Here is a 15,418-nt window from a genome sequence, read left to right as displayed (position 1 = left end):
CTGGAGTCACTTTCTATAGGGGAACAGATAAGGTCCATGCTTGGTTTTGCATACCTGGAGCGCTACTATGGATGTGTTGGGGATGTATCTGATCCAGGTGTCATCCTGGAAGAACTCCTGGTAAAAAGCATTCCTTACTAGAAAAAGTTCCTTACTAGAAGAAAGGGGTGTTTGTTGTTGTTTGTTTGCTTGTTTATTTGCCAGTCTTGGGGCTTGAACTCTGGATCTATGTGCTGTCCCTGGGTTCCTTTCACTCAAGGCTAGCACTCTCCCACTTGAGTCACGGCATCACTTCTAGCTTTTTCTGTCATTAAGTGCAGACAAGTTTACTGTGTGAACTGGCATCAAACCACAGTCCTCAGATCTCAGCCTCCTGAGTAGCTGAGATTGCAAGTGTGAGCCATTGGTGCCTGGCTGTTTGGTTTTGTTTTTAAACCAATGAAAGAATTAAGAATAACTCGTGTCATATCAATAGTTATTAGTAACAATTACAACACTAAATGCCAAGCACTTGACACTAATTCCCACTCTGAAGAAACTAAGTCATAGAAATACCTCTGATGGGAGCTAGGAGTTTAGCCTAGTGGTAGAGTGCTTGCTAGCATTCACGAAGACCCAGGTTCAGTTCCTCAATGCCATATCCATAGAAAAAACTGGAAGTGGTGCTGTGGCTCAAGTGGTAGATTGCTAACCTTGAGAGAGCCTAAGGACAGTGTTCAGGCCCTGAGTTCAAGCCCCAGGACTGGTAAAAGCAAAAAAAAAAAAGAAAGAAATATCTCTGATGAAATGATAAGCTAATCAAAGCTGTCCCCAAGTAGCAAATGTATTTATACTGAACAAGCGCCACCAACTTTCCTGTGACTTCTAGCCTCCTTCTGATGGTGCTGGTCAAAGCCTTAAATCCCTGTCCACATCTACCTCTGTTAAGTCCCACAGGAACCATCTTTACACTCCAGCTCCCTTCTTACTCTGTCCGGTCTTGGCATTGGTCTGCCAGACCAGGTAAAGAATATCTCCTGGAGAAGGAAAAGCCACTTCTGCTCACAAGCCTCTGTCCTTCTTGTCTGAGTATTCCATAAGTCACGTCACATGGATGTGATGGGAGAGTCTGGTTTTGTGGCTATGGGAAGAGTTGTTTGAAACTCCCGTTGCATAGGAAGAATTGTGTCCTATTTGAAATCAGTTTGAAATTTGAAAGCAAAATGTTAGGGCCCCTCGTAGGTCACTCCCCAACACATCTGCACACCCATCTGCCAATGCCAGGAGATGCTTGGGTTCCAACATTTCATGAACAGTGCCTATCAATGACATAGGAGCCGCTCTTCTCTGCTTAGTAAGCACCTACCAGGAGCAAGAACAGAAGCAGGTTGTGGATCCCCTAATTTTACATCTTTGTATGGTTCCTTGAGCTTACGGGATAACTATCCTACTTCTCATGATTCCTATACAAGACACATCATTGTCAGACTTATATTTAGCATCTCTCAACCCATGGCACATCCAAACTCACTTTCAGTGTCATTTCCAAGCTGTCATGTGGTCTTTCTCTCCCTGTCTGTCTCTGTCTCTGTCTCTCTCTGTCTCTCTCTGTCTCTCTGTCTCTGTCTCTCTGTCTCTGTCTCTCTCTCTCTCTCTCTCTCTCTCTGTCTCTCTCCCTCTCTCCCTCCCTCTCTCCTTCCCTCCCTCCTTGATCATTCCTTCTCCCCACCCCAGTGATTTATAATTGGTTAAGTCAACTCTCAGCCTATCACACTTTTTCCTTTACCCAGCAGATGAGGCCTTGCTAGAGTGTTTTGGTTTTTTGTTTTGCCAGTCCTTGAGTTGAACTCGGGGCCTGAGCACTGTCCTTGGGCTTTCTCAAAGCTAGAGCTCTACCAATTGAGCCACAGCACCACTTCCAGCTTTTTTATATATATATATATATATATATATATATATATATATATATATATATATATATGTTGTACCAATGAATTGAACCCAGGTCCTCACACATGCTAGGCAAGCACTCTACCACTAGGCCAAACTCCCAGCCTGAGACGTTATCTTCATGTCCCTTCTCATTGCCTGGGTTCATTATAATCATTAGCCTTGTTAACTGTCCAGTGATGGCAGCCCCCAACCAGAGAAAAGACTATAGTTTTCACCATGAATTCTCAGCAACTAGCACAAGCTACTAAAGAACTCAATGAACAATTGAATGAATAGGAAGGTGAGATGGGAGTATGAGGAGACAAGAGAGATTTGCTTTCTCAATGGCTGCAAACTCTAAAGCAAGACCAACTCCATTGCTCTATCACTTCTGGGACAAATGTTCTTAGCACACAATGGGAGGATATTCACAACCACCACACTGAAGAAAGTGATTTGTCAAAGTGACTAAGCACCACTGCTTAGGACTTTCGTGGGCATTCAGGGTGGTACCAAGCCTGCAAAAGGAAGTTGGACCCCACGAAGTGACAGACCCAGGGATCCTGTGTACCCGGCTACATCAACCAAGAAGACACTTGTAGTCTTTGCTTTGGAGGTCATAAGTTTATTCACCTTGGTCTTAGTGACTTTGGAATTTGGAAGGTTGCATGCAATTTTACATCTCAACCAGCCTCACTATATCGAAAGGATGTGTCCTTGTTTAAGACTAAGCATTAACTCCCTTTGAGGCTATGTAGTGGTTAGCAGTAGAAATTACAGTGTTTTCCCACCTATGTGGAGGATGCAGCATCTCTAGGGTAATGGGATGGGGTTGTTGTGAAAGGACACACAGATGAGATTCTTCTTGTTCTCTTTCTGTCTCCAGCACATCGCCCAGGAGGTCTCTGAGTTTCACCTTTCCCAGGGGAGGCTTTTCCCACCATTCACCATCATCCGAGAGGTCTCCGTAAGAATTGCTGCCAAAGTAAGGAGCTTTGTTATGCTTAGATTACAAGTGGTGACATTCAGATACTTTGTGACTTCAGAAAGGCCCAAGGATGGCAGCTGCTATGGCTCATCTGGCTTTATTACATGCAACCCAGAGGCTAAGGAGCCTGAACTCTACCCCCAATACCCACCCCAAACCAGTGCTGGGAAAGTTCCTGATTTCCCCTGAGACTTGGAGCACAAAGGTCATTGAAGTCTTGAGAACTGGAATGTGGGTGGAACTTTTAAGAAATGAATCTGAGTCACCCATTTATTAGAAAGGTCAGCTTGCATAGTATCCTCAAAAGGACTTGGGCTTTGGGGTGAAATAATTTTGGGCCTACTCCTTCCCTTTCTGAGCCATGGTTTCCTTCTTTTTCCAAAAGAGACTAATTCCTAACTTGCAGAATTCTGGAGAGATTCAAAGAGAAGAGTGCCTATCTGGCCAGAGTAGAGGCTCATTCTTCTATTTTTCTCAAAATGGCTAGTCCCTGGGATGGTCAAGTTCATGAACTATTTCACACTAGGAAAGTATTCAGAAATGATGAGGATTTCAAAGAATCAGAGCATAGTGCAAATCTTGCTCAAGAGGATAATAGTCGAAGCTGGATAAAGGGCATATGAAAGTCTACTGTATGCCTGCTGATGTTTTCCGTAACTTTTTGAAATCTTAGAAAACGCATTGTACAACAGCATACATGTCCAAGGAGTCCATTAGAGCAGGATCCCCTAGGAACAAGACTCAAGTCTAGTTCACAATTCAGCTTTCCCCTGCCTAGTTGCTTCCTTCAGGGGAAATTCATATTCTCCTGATACCAAATCTAACAGCAAACAATAACCAGGATGTTAATCCAATTCAATCCATGTTCAGGGGGGAAACAGTTTGTTTCTAATTTTATCGGTTTCCTATTCCAGAGAACATTACCCCCAGTTTCTAGATGAGGAAACTGAGGCTCAGCCAGGATATTGTTACTACTGGGAACACACAGGCTATTTGTAATGGTCCAGAATTTAGATGAGACCTTGTGTTCCTAGCCCATTATTTATTGTGTCAAAGTTGCCTGACTAGAAAAAAGTTTAAGCTGGGTGCAGTGGCTCACATCTGTAATTCTAGCTACTCAGGAGGCTGAGATTTGAGGATCAAGGTTCAAAGCCAGTTGGGGCACAAAAGGACCTGGGACTCTTATCTCCAATTTACCTCTAGAAAACAGAAAGTGGTGCTTGGCTCAAGGGTAGGGTGATAGCCTTGAGCTGAAGAGCTCAGGGACAGTGCCCAGGACAAGTTCAAGCCCCATGACCCACAAGAAAAAAAGTTTAAAATCTTCCTCTCCACAGCCCATGCCAGGAACATGGCTGGCTCTTTAGGGTGCATCCTCACCCTTGCCTTAGGCTTTCAAATAAGTGCCTTTAGGCATTTTTTTCCTGGTCATTCAATTCCTCAACCAAATCTAATTTTTTTTTTTAGATCCTTGACTATGCCTACAAAAGCAACCTGGCTTCCTACTATCCAGAACCCACAGACAAGGAGGCTTTTATACGATCCCTGGTGTACACTTCTGACTATGACTCCTTTCGAGGGGACATCTACAAATGGCCCAAGCAAGCCATGAACTTTCAGACTATCTAATGCCATTTCGGAACTCACAACATCACCATATAAAAGGGTTCCAAAATAGACATCCTGTTTCCATGGCCTTATTTTTTTTTTATTTGAGTCTTTCAGTGGGAGGGGAAATTCCAATTTCCACTCTGAAGGCCCTGGCACTTTACCTTCCTATCATCCTATTCTTGGTTCCTTCCTCATTTCTACCTCCTGTCTAGGTCTCTTGGGAAACAGAATTCTGCTTGGGATCCCACTTGTATAGCGTTCTCTAGGCCTAGGAGAATAATTGAACACAACTCCTTTTGCCATAACAGAGAAAGTGCCAAGTCCAGGAAAACCATGGAGATAAAGGTGGAGGGAAGTTGAGGGAGGATGAGGTCACTTCTTGTGAGACAGGAGAGAAGGCTCAAGGAGCGGTATTTGTACTGAGACCCAAGGGGAAAGATGGATGAGACTCAGAGGCAGATGAGCAATGTGCATACAATGGCCAGAAAATATGGTCCAGTCACCAAGGAGTCCAGGCCCTATGTGAGGATCACATTCCCTTCAAGACTCTGAAGGGTGTGAGCACACAGAGGCTGGAGGCCACTCACCAATTAGCCAGGAATGCTCACTGCCCTGTGGGTTGCTGAGTATTAGACATTCTTTTTTGGTTATTACTGGGTGGGGAGGGGTCAGCAGGGTGGAGAGTCAAGAGAGAGCAAAGTAGTGAGGGCAAACACCATGGGGAGTTCTAAGGAAGACTTGATTTCATTTCCTGCCTCTGGAACACACTTTCATCCATCCTTCATCCTCTGCAGCGATTGAGCAATCCCCAGAGCAGCTTTCAGTCTTAGTCACACTGGATCACTCTTGCTTACAGTCCAACCCTTGTTGCTGCCACCTCAGCCTCAGGATGCCCACCTATTCTTAATGACAGATCACAAGGCTCCTACAAGAGTAGTTAGCAGAGTCATCAGTCACCACTTAACTTTTGTAGCACCAGCTTTCTTGGTTTAGAGTCTTCTTAGCCAAGAATATCCTTAGAAAACATCCCCGAGCTCCCAGGAAAAAGGAAAACTCTACTGAGAAGAGTTTGGAAACTGAAGCTAGACACCAGAAAAACCTTTTTCTTTTAACATCATGTCTCAAAACTCTTCAGGTATTCTTATCGTTTATAGCAATTAACAAGGCTGACAGTTCATATCGGTCATCCTAGCTACTTAGAAAGCTGAGATCTGAAGATCATCATTTGAAGCCAGCTAGAGCAGGAAAATTTGTGAGACTCTTGTCCCCAATTAACCCCCCCCCAAAAAAAAAGTCAGAAGTAGAGCTATGGTAGAGTGCCATCCTTGACCTGAAAAGCTAGGGGAGAGTGCCAAGCCTTAGTACCAGCAGAGGAAAGCATGAAGTGAGGATGTTGGGTCTAACTTGCACTATCTTGGCCATGTGATGGGTAGGGAATTGAGTTTAACTGGCACCATATCTCATCTTTGTGATGGAGGAAGTCCCACCCCCCAGGTGACAAGCATGTCTGAATTCCTAGAGGCAGGGTGGGGATGTGGACAATAGGTTGCTGGATCTATCATGTCTGTCAGGGCTCTCAAGTTTCCTGTGACCCCGCCCCCTGACTCTGAACCTATTTGGGCTCAGGTGCCATTACCGCATGCCTTGGGCCTCCAGGCGTCTTCTGGCTCTCCTCCAATCTTCATGGCATCCCACTTCAGCTCTTCACTGGAGCTGATCTGGTTTGTTGATGTTGTTTTTCTGCTTTCTCTGCTGCTCTCATGACTCAGTTTTCTGACAGTGTTAAGTTTATTCAAGGGGCTGCAGGTGTTTGTGACAGGAGTCTACCTCAGTCACTGGCTTTAATAAAGACTCCCAATTCAACTTCTCACAATCTTCTCTGTATCTTGTGACGAGTTCCCAGATAACAAAGGTTTTAAACTTTAAATTGTATATTTTTTTTGCCAATCCTGGGCTTGAGCTCAGGGCCTGGCAACTGTCCTTGGACTTTCTCAAGGCTAGAGCTCTACCACTTGAGCCTCAGCACCACTTCTGGCTTTTTTCTATGTATGTGGTACCAAGGAATTGAACCCGGGTCTTCGTGCATGCTAGGCAAGCACGCTACCACTAGGCCAAACTCCCGGCCCTAAATTGTATTTTCTTGAGGCTACTGGGCATGGAATTATTTTCCTGATTTCTTCTCAGTCTATTTATTGCTGGTATATAGAAAAGCTAATGATTTTTGCATGGTGATTTGGTATTCAGCTATATTGCTAAAAGTGTTTATCACATTTAGGAATTTGGGGGTAAAATGTTTAGATTGTTTAATAGGATCATCTGTGAATATGGATAATTTGGCTTCTGACTTTTTTTTAATGGTGCTGGTGGCTCACACTGGTAATCCTAGTTACTCAGGCAGCTCAGATTTGAAGATCATGGTTCAAAGCCAGTCCAATAAGAAAGTCCGTAAGACTCTTATCTCCAATAAACTACCAAAAAGCTGGAAATGGAGCTGTAGCTTAGGTGGTAGAGAACTAGCCTTGAGCCAAAAACCTCAGGGACAGGCCATGCATTCAAATGCACATGCATGCACATGCACATGCGCGTGCACGCACGCGCGCGCACACACACACACACACACACCCCACACACACTTTCTGGTGAGAGTGAAATGGTATCCCACTGTGGTTTTAATTTCATCTAATAACATTGGGTATCTTTTAATATGTTTACTAGCTATTCATATATTTTGCCCATTTTAGGAAACTTAGTTGTCAAGTTGCTTGAGTTTTTTTTTTTTTAGTGTATTCTGAATCTAATAGTTTTATCAAATGTATGACTTACACTTTCTAATCTGATGCTTTTTTTTAATGATATATTTCAAATGTACAAGTTTGAAATTCTGATGGTACATATTTAGTTACAAATTATGCTTGAAATTTTAAAAATGTTACTCAAGCCAAATAATGAGGTTTCTGCCTTATGTCTAGAAATTGCCGACTGTAACTTTTACATTTAGACCTGGGACTCATTTCAAGTTGAATTTATTGTATGATGTGAAATGTCTCAGTCTTTTCTCCCCTCTCTCCTTGTAAATCCAATTGTTACAAGCATCATTTTTTTTAAAAATACTATCTGGGTGGGGGGAGGGAAATGGGGACCAAGACATGAGAAAGGGTATCAATGTATGTGAATTAATGCACCTTCTATCTGGCGAATATAATATAACCCTTCTATTAATTACAATAAAAATATATGAAAAAAATACTATCATTGCCCTCACTGAATGGTTTTGGGAGCTTTGATAAAAATTTACAATAAAGGAAAGGACTTATTTGTAAAGTCTTAATTTTTTTCATGTATATGATCATATTCTTTACTACTGTTTAATGGTAAGTTTTCAAAATTAGTATACTTTGTCCATTTTGAATAAAAAGGTTCTTTGGGCTTCTATTTAAATTTCAGGGTCATCCTCCTTCCTTTCTTCCTTTGTTGGTCATGGGAGTTGAACTCTGGGTCTGGGCTCAAGGCTACCTCCCTATCCCTTGAGCCACAGTACCACTTCCATTTTTCTGGTGGTTAATTAGAGATAAAAGTCTCACGAACTTTAGTGCCAGGACTAGCTTTGAACCACAATCCTCACATTGCAGCCTCCCGAAGTAGCTAGGATTACAGGAGTGAGCCACCACACCTGGCTACCTTCCATTCTTTTTCTCTTCTTCTCTCTCTCCTCTTTCCTTTCTCCTCTCCTTTTTGTTGTAAGGGAACTCAGTCTTTATTGGAAAGCCAGTGACTGAGGTAGACTCTTGTCACAAAGACCTGCAGCCCCTTGAATACACAACACTGTCAGAAAACTGAGCCACGAGAGCAGGAGAGGAAAAGAGCAGAAAAACAATACCAACAAACCAGATCAGCTCCAATGGAGAGCTGAAGGGGGATGCCATGAAGACTGGAGGAGAACCAGAAGACATTGGAGGCCCACGGCATACTGTAATGGCACCTGAGCTGATCTGGGCCTGAATAGGGTCAGAGTCAGGGGGCAGGGTCACAGGAAACTTGAGAGTCTTGAGAGCTCAGAGCACAGGACTGACAGCAGCAACCTATTGTCCACATCCCCACCCTGCCTCTAGGAATTCAGGGATGCCTATCACCTGAAAGGTAGGACTTGACTTTCCTCCACTATGAAGACAAGATGTGCCAGTTAAACCCAATTCCCCATCCACCATATAGCCGAGATGGGACAAGTTAGATCCAGCATCTCCACTCCACCTTGAGGAAGGCCTCCCATGATCATGAACTAGCAAAATTTGATATTACGAAAATATTCTATCAAAAACATCAACAGGGCCAGGAGTTTGGCCTAGTAGTAGAGTGTATGCCTAGCATACATGAAGCCATGGGTTCGATTCCTCAGTACCACATACACAGTAAAAGTGGTAGAGCTCTGGCCTTGAGAAAGCTCAAGGTTCAAGATCCATACTAAAGTTCCCCAAAGATCCCCTAAATAGTCAAAGCAATCTTGAGCAAATTCCATGTTGGAAGTAAGACAGTACTGGATTTTAAACTGCATAACCATAGGAACAAAAGCAGCATAAGCTATGTGCTGTGGCTCCACCTGTAATCCTACTCAGGAGGCTGAGATCTGCAGATCACAGTTCAAAGCCAGCCCAGGCACTAAAGTCTGTGAGACTCTTATCTCCAGAAAAACCACCAGAAAACTGGAAGTGGCGCTGTGGCTCAAGTGGTAGAGCACTAGCCTTGAACTAAAGAGCCTGAGCTCTGGACAATGCCCAGGCCCAGAGTTCAAGTCCCACGAAAGATGGGGAGTGGGGGGAACAGCATGGTAGTGACACAAAAACAAAAGACCAATGGAATAGAAGATCCAGAAGTAAATCCACACAGCCACTGCCATCTGATTTCTGACAAGCCCAAAATGTACTATGGAGAAAAGATAGGCCCTCTAATATGGTTGGGAAAAGTGGATACCACATACAAAAGACAAACTAGTTCCCTGTCTTTGGCTCTTTGTTAGGGAAACAGAGGAAAAAGAAATAGGAACAGGCCAGACTCAATCTTCAACAGGAGGGACTGTGTTTTGAGATACAGCAGCCAGGGACAAATAGCCTTCACGTGAGACCTGAGGTTGTGTGACAGTGTGGAGCTGGGGTTGGGTCTTAACAAGCAAGCTGAAAATAAAAACGCAGGCTATAGTCTCTTAGTGGTCAAAGGTGGATATCCTTAGGCAGGCTCCTAGAGGAAGCTACATCTGGGATGAGGGAGCTTTCAGCTAAGCCAAGGTCAAGGTCAAGCACATGAGCTGCACCAAGTGTTTTGCTTGATCTGAGGGAATGGGGTGGGAGTCAATCCTTCATATTCTGTCTTTAGAAAAACTTACCAGATTAAGAACCAGAATATATAGAAGACTGCATCAAATTTTTTAAAAGCTTCCAAAGAATCAATACCACAATTAATAAACGGGCAAATGAACTAGACAACTCAAGATGCACATATTCCACATAAATACATGAAAAAATGCTCAACTTCTGTCAGAAAAAAATATAAATCAAAATGACACTGAAATCTCCTTTCCATTCAAAATGGCCATCAACAGATACTAGTGAGGAGGTTGGAGAAAATAACACTGTTGGTGGGAAGGTATACTAGTGAAACCATTGTGAAATCGGTATGGCAATTAATAGAAAATCTAAAAAGAAAACTTCCATATGACCCAGTGATACAACCCTTGAGCATACATCTAAGGAATAGAGGAACTGGTGTTTATTGCAGGTATACACAACAGCAGTGTGTTTAGCAGTAGCCTACCTGTCCCACAACTGATTAATGGACCAAGAAAATGTGGCATATACACACAATGGAGTATTCTGTTCTGAAATTATGTTGTTTGCAGATAAATGGATGGAAATAGAGATCTAAAGCAAAGTAAGGAGGGTTCAGAAGGACAAAGGTCACATCTTTTCTATAATATGTTGTAGCTAGACCTAAAAAGATGAACATAATGTGAACACATATCAGACATATAAACATAGGACATGTTTGTAACTGTAGGACTGCTTGAGGGGATCAGAAGAAGGGGTAAAAAGAATGGAAGGTAAATATTATTAAAAATACATTGCATCTCCGTGTTCATTGAAAGCTACAGAATAATAATGGATAGAGGAGGGGAAAATTAGGCTAAGAAAGACCAATAATCTGATTAAAATATAGTACATGCAAGTGTGAACTATCATGGTAAAACCAATTTGAATAATGTTTTAATGGAATGAAAATAACAGGTCCTAGGCTGGGAATGTGGCTTAGTGATAGAGTGCTTGCCTAACATGTATAAACCCTGGGTTCAAATCCTCAGTACCACATAAACAGAAAAATCTAGAAGTGGTGCTGTGGCTCAAGTGTTAAGAGTACTGGTATTGAGCTAAAGAAGCTTAGGGACAGTGGCCAGGCCCTGAGTTCAAGCCCCAAGGCTGGCAAAAAATAAAAACAACAAAAAAGACGGTCCTGTCCATTTAGGGTGGAGATACTAGTGGGAGGGTAGGTAAATGGAGAGAGTGAAGGAAAGTGAATATGGGTGAAGCCCTTTGTGTGTGAAAATGGAATAATGGAGCTTGTTGATGTTGGTTTAGGGAGGGAAGGCAGGGGGGAGTCATAGACAGGTTTGTCTGACCCAAGGCACATTGTATCCATGGTCCTGTCAAAATGAAATTCTCTGTACAACTGATTTTTTTAAGGGGGGGGGGGGCTATGTGCCGGTGAGAATATGACCTGAATCTTCCTTCTTTCAGCCTCCCAGAACTAGGCAAGTGACTATGCAGTCCTGTGGATGCTGGGGTTATACTACTCAGGTCTCCAGGTCTAAACCATCATTTCCCTAGCTGCCATTACCAGCAGAGGCTCTCAACTGCAATTACTCCAGGAATTGGCTTGGCCTGAAGAAAGATGACCCACCAACAGCTATATCATCTTACCCAGCCCTAATCTATAGCCAATGGCTGATTTAGAATCCCAAAGGCCCAGCCTCTTTATCTCAATTGCGAAGTCTCTAAATAGTAATCCTATCATCTCTAGAATTCCCATTAGATTAACTGAGTTACTATGGTGAATTTGTGTATCACTACTCAACTTTGGATAGTACCCAGGTTTGAAATCAGGGACTTGTGCTTGTCAAGCATTCTATCATTTCAAACATGTTTTTATTTTTCAGATTGGATCTATACTTCTTGGGGCCAGACCTCTATCCTCCTTATACTTCTTTCATAATCCTCCTTATACTTCTTTCATGACTGTGATTACAGGCACATACCATCATGTCCAACTTGTTGAGATGAGTTTACTTTTTTTGCCCAGGAAAGTTCAATCTCCTAACCTCTTAAACTTCCCCAATAGCTGGTGTTATACATGATCCCCAATAACCTGACACCATGAAATTTATATCCCTTCTCACGCTCTCTCTTACAGATGTTGTTTCCTGAGTATATGCCTTAATAAACCCTTGGCAATGCAACTTTCAACAGATACAATCAACTAGTCAGGCTTTTCAGTTCTCTCATGTATTTCACTAGCTCCTCAGAAGAGACCCTCTACTGGGCCCTTACAGCTCATGTCCAAATTGGTAAAGGGGCTTAGAAAAAGAAGAATGGATTTTCATATTAGCAAGATTCTTCCCTCTCTTGAATTCCTATTCACCTAATCCCTGCTTCTCTCACAACACTCATATATATTTACGTATGTGGCTTCTGTTTTGTTTCTCTTATTTTTCTAGTACTTCTGAGGAATAGTAAACTTCCATGATCTACTACATCCTCCCTGGAAGTAGAATTCTTTAGACAAAGATTTTCAAAATTCTGAATTACATGGACATCAGCTTTTTTCCCAACTGAATTATGGTCAGTGAACTTACTTGTCCTGAATTACTCAAATTACTAAAGTGCTGAAACTTAAAAATATGTAATGTCATCTTTTCTTAGGATTAAGTGTACTGTTTTGTTCTACTTACCTTTACTGGTTTTTCTTTATTTCTGAAAAACAGAAAAATGTCCCTCTACCATAGCAAACTTTTCAAATTTCCTTGTAATTTTGTACATATTTGTTTTATATACTTTATTACAAAGCTACCAAAGTTTAGACTTGTTATAACTTCTAGAGTACTAAAACTTTAAAGAATTTAAAAAAAAAATTAAGTGAGGTTATTTAGCTCTAGGATAAGGTACTTTTTACTTTTCCTGATGTTAACATAACTAAACCATCTTAGAAATCTCTTTCCCTTGTGATTCATTATTTATATATTTAAGCTCTTGTACTGGCTGCTGACAGTGAACGGACAAGTTATTTCTCCCATAGATCTCCAATCTTCAGCTCTGAGACACTAAGGAAATATGGTTGTACTAACCTAGTTGTACTAACCTTAAAACAGATCACTTTATCAACTTCATAATAAAACTAATTATAAAGTATCCTAACACTTTACATAGTTCAAACAATACATAAAACACTACATGTGCAATTTATTGGTAGAAACTTACTTCTGTTTTGGATAAGAAGAAAAGAAACATCGAACTTCAAACCCAAGTAATAGTGTGCACAATTTTCTAATAGGAAATTTGGAATTAAGCATTATAGGACAGTATTTCTACTCTTTAAAAGATATTTACTAAAGAGTCTTGCCTACACACCCCGCCTAAGACACAGGCAACCGTTTATGAGAAATGTATTTTAGTTCTCTCCCATTCTTTCAGGCCCTTCCTGTTAAGTTGCACATAAAATATTTACTGTGAAGCTTTGACATCTGAAGACATCCAACACACACGCTTCAGTACAATGTGAATCTTGCAAAATGGAGGTATCACAATAACCAACTTAGACTTACAGAAAGGCATTAGGTAATCATAAAAGGTCCCAGAAAATCAACTATTGCACAAACCCAATGTATACTAGTACGTACGTGGAGTGAACCAGGAAATTAAGTTCAACTTGCAGTGACTTAGGGACTTGCATGACTTAAGGAAAAACCCACATAAGATCTAGAAAGCTGCTCACAGTTCCTGAGATTTAAATTCTGTGTAACTAAAAATATACAAATATTGTGCTAGCTATCTTTGGCACCTCTCAAGTATCTTACATCATGTTTCTGGCCCAGGATAGTAGTAAGCAAAACAATGGTCGGTTGCTCTTCTGACAAGCTGTGGCTTTTCAATATTCCTAAGAGAGTTTCATTAAGCCCAAATGTTGTTTAACGTAGCTAAATTAGGCACTGTCTCAAGTTCAACCCCCATGGCACAATAGCAGCCAAATTTTATTGAATACAACAGCTGTTTCTGCGACCACTGGAGTCTTTGAAGCGAAGGCGCATTTTAGATCGATATTTCTCCAAATACAAAAGCTGTTTGCTGTTAAAAGCTCCACGTCGTTTTTGTCTTATGAACTGTACTGCATCTTCATATTTCATTCCACTTTCAATCAGTGCTAGGGCAACAAGCACTGGCGTTCTCCCGAGACCCGCAACGCAGTGGACCGCAATACAACAGCCAGGTTCTTTACGAAACTGAATGTTAACCAGATGTAACCAGTCGTCGACAATCTGTTTGGACGGCGATGAACCGTCATCAAAAGGCCAATCGAGAACCTGGATGCCTTCCTTCTCCATCAGAGCAGTGTCGTAGGTCGCTTCACACAGCCGGACTATGGTGGTCACCCCGTATTTCTTCAGTTCCTCTATAAATCTGCTCAGGGTTGCACTGGTCGGATTGTGTGTAATCAGAAACCGCATGTTCCGGTACGTGACCTCCACGGGAGCCGGGCGGTTCGGAGGAGCCATGCTCATCTAGCTAGAAAACGATCCGATCAACGGAGTTACCAAAGAACTTGTCCCAATGCAGAAGGGAAGCCAAGACGCCCCGGCCCGGCGCAGGCCGCCGGAAGCTCGCAGCGCTCGGCACAGGAAGTTGGGCGGGACCGGAAACCAAAGGCCATGTGGCAGCAGCGCTCTAGTTCCGGTACCGCGAGTCACATGAAGAAAAGCGCGCAGGGCTCCCCCTCCCCGTCGGAACTCCCACCAAACGCTTCCGGCGGGCACTTCCGGGCCGGCGTCTCGTTTCCCGGGGGAGCTGGGGGGCTTCCTGGGGCTCAGTGGTGGCTGTGGCCGGCTCACTTGCCCTCGGGAAGGCCGTGCTGGGCCTGGCAGTAGCCTCCGCGGCCCTTCGGGAACTCCATAGATACGAGACCGACAACACCACAGGACGGAGTACGTTCACTCATGAAAGTCTTCGGCCTGATCATACAGTCTGTTCCGTGGCGGTGGCGGCTGCTGGAATGGGAGCGGCGGCGGGCGTTGCGGGGAGGCGACGGCGGCAGCGCAGGCAGGCGGCGGCGACGGCGGGACGCCCAGCTGTTCCTCAGTCCCTCGAGCAGCCCAGCGGAGTCGCTTGCTCGGGGAGCCAATAACGCGCTGCTCCGGCACTGTGCGTCATAAGCCTTCCTTTTATAGCCGAGGCGCCGCGCCAAGAGCCAATGAGAAACGAGGACGTTCGGCCCGCCCTCCGTGACGTCACAGCCACGCCCACTGTTGAAGCAGCAATTACAGGGACTTGTGTCTCTGGCTGGGGATGCGGAGGGGACAGGGGACGCTTGGAATTGGGCAAAGGCTGCCAGAACTAAAAAGAAGGGGTACATCGGGACCCAGGAGGTTCTCAACCACATCCATACGCTTCATGATCTAACCCAACCTCTTGGGAAGCAAATGTCGTAACTTTAACGCTGTGTACTTTGGTTTTGCAGTTCCTCCTCTACCACTTAAGCCAGTTCTCAGTCCTTTTGCTTTATTTTCCCAAGGAAGGACCCTGTATGGAGATCTTTCTAAGTACCTCACCAGAAGCGGAAGTACAGGCATGAACACCATTTCCTGCTTAACTTTTTGCCTGG

General features: G+C 43.3%; 1 protein-coding gene and 1 pseudogene across 3 annotated transcripts in view; one reads left to right on the top strand and one right to left on the bottom strand.

The window, feature by feature from the left end:
* Window positions 1-4,575, top strand: part of Me3 (malic enzyme 3) — a 164,214-nt gene extending 159,639 nt beyond the window's left edge. For both annotated transcript variants that reach the window (XM_090348584.1, XM_090348585.1), the window contains exons 14-15: window positions 2,798-2,896; window positions 4,364-4,575. In XM_090348584.1, the coding sequence (XP_090204710.1) occupies window positions 2,798-2,896; window positions 4,364-4,525 (261 nt within the window). In that variant the 3' untranslated portion in view covers window positions 4,526-4,575. The remainder of the gene's footprint in view (window positions 1-2,797; window positions 2,897-4,363) is intronic.
* Window positions 2,516-14,938, bottom strand: LOC150053599 (protein tyrosine phosphatase type IVA 1 pseudogene; annotated as a pseudogene). Its single transcript, XR_016538104.1, has 2 exons — window positions 13,620-14,938; window positions 2,516-2,888 (listed from the first exon to the last, which is right to left on the bottom strand). The product of XR_016538104.1 is annotated as a protein tyrosine phosphatase type IVA 1 pseudogene (transcript).
* Between the last annotated feature and the right edge of the window lie 480 nt (window positions 14,939-15,418).

The sequence above is a fragment of the Megascapheus bottae genome, chromosome 16 (genome assembly GCF_031878675.1).
Source record: "Megascapheus bottae isolate mThoBot1 chromosome 16, mThoBot2.hap1, whole genome shotgun sequence".
In the NCBI taxonomy this organism is placed as follows: domain Eukaryota; kingdom Metazoa; phylum Chordata; class Mammalia; order Rodentia; family Geomyidae; genus Megascapheus; species Megascapheus bottae.
The sequence above is the reverse complement of the archived record's forward strand: the minus strand, read 5'-3'. Positions and strand labels throughout refer to the sequence as shown.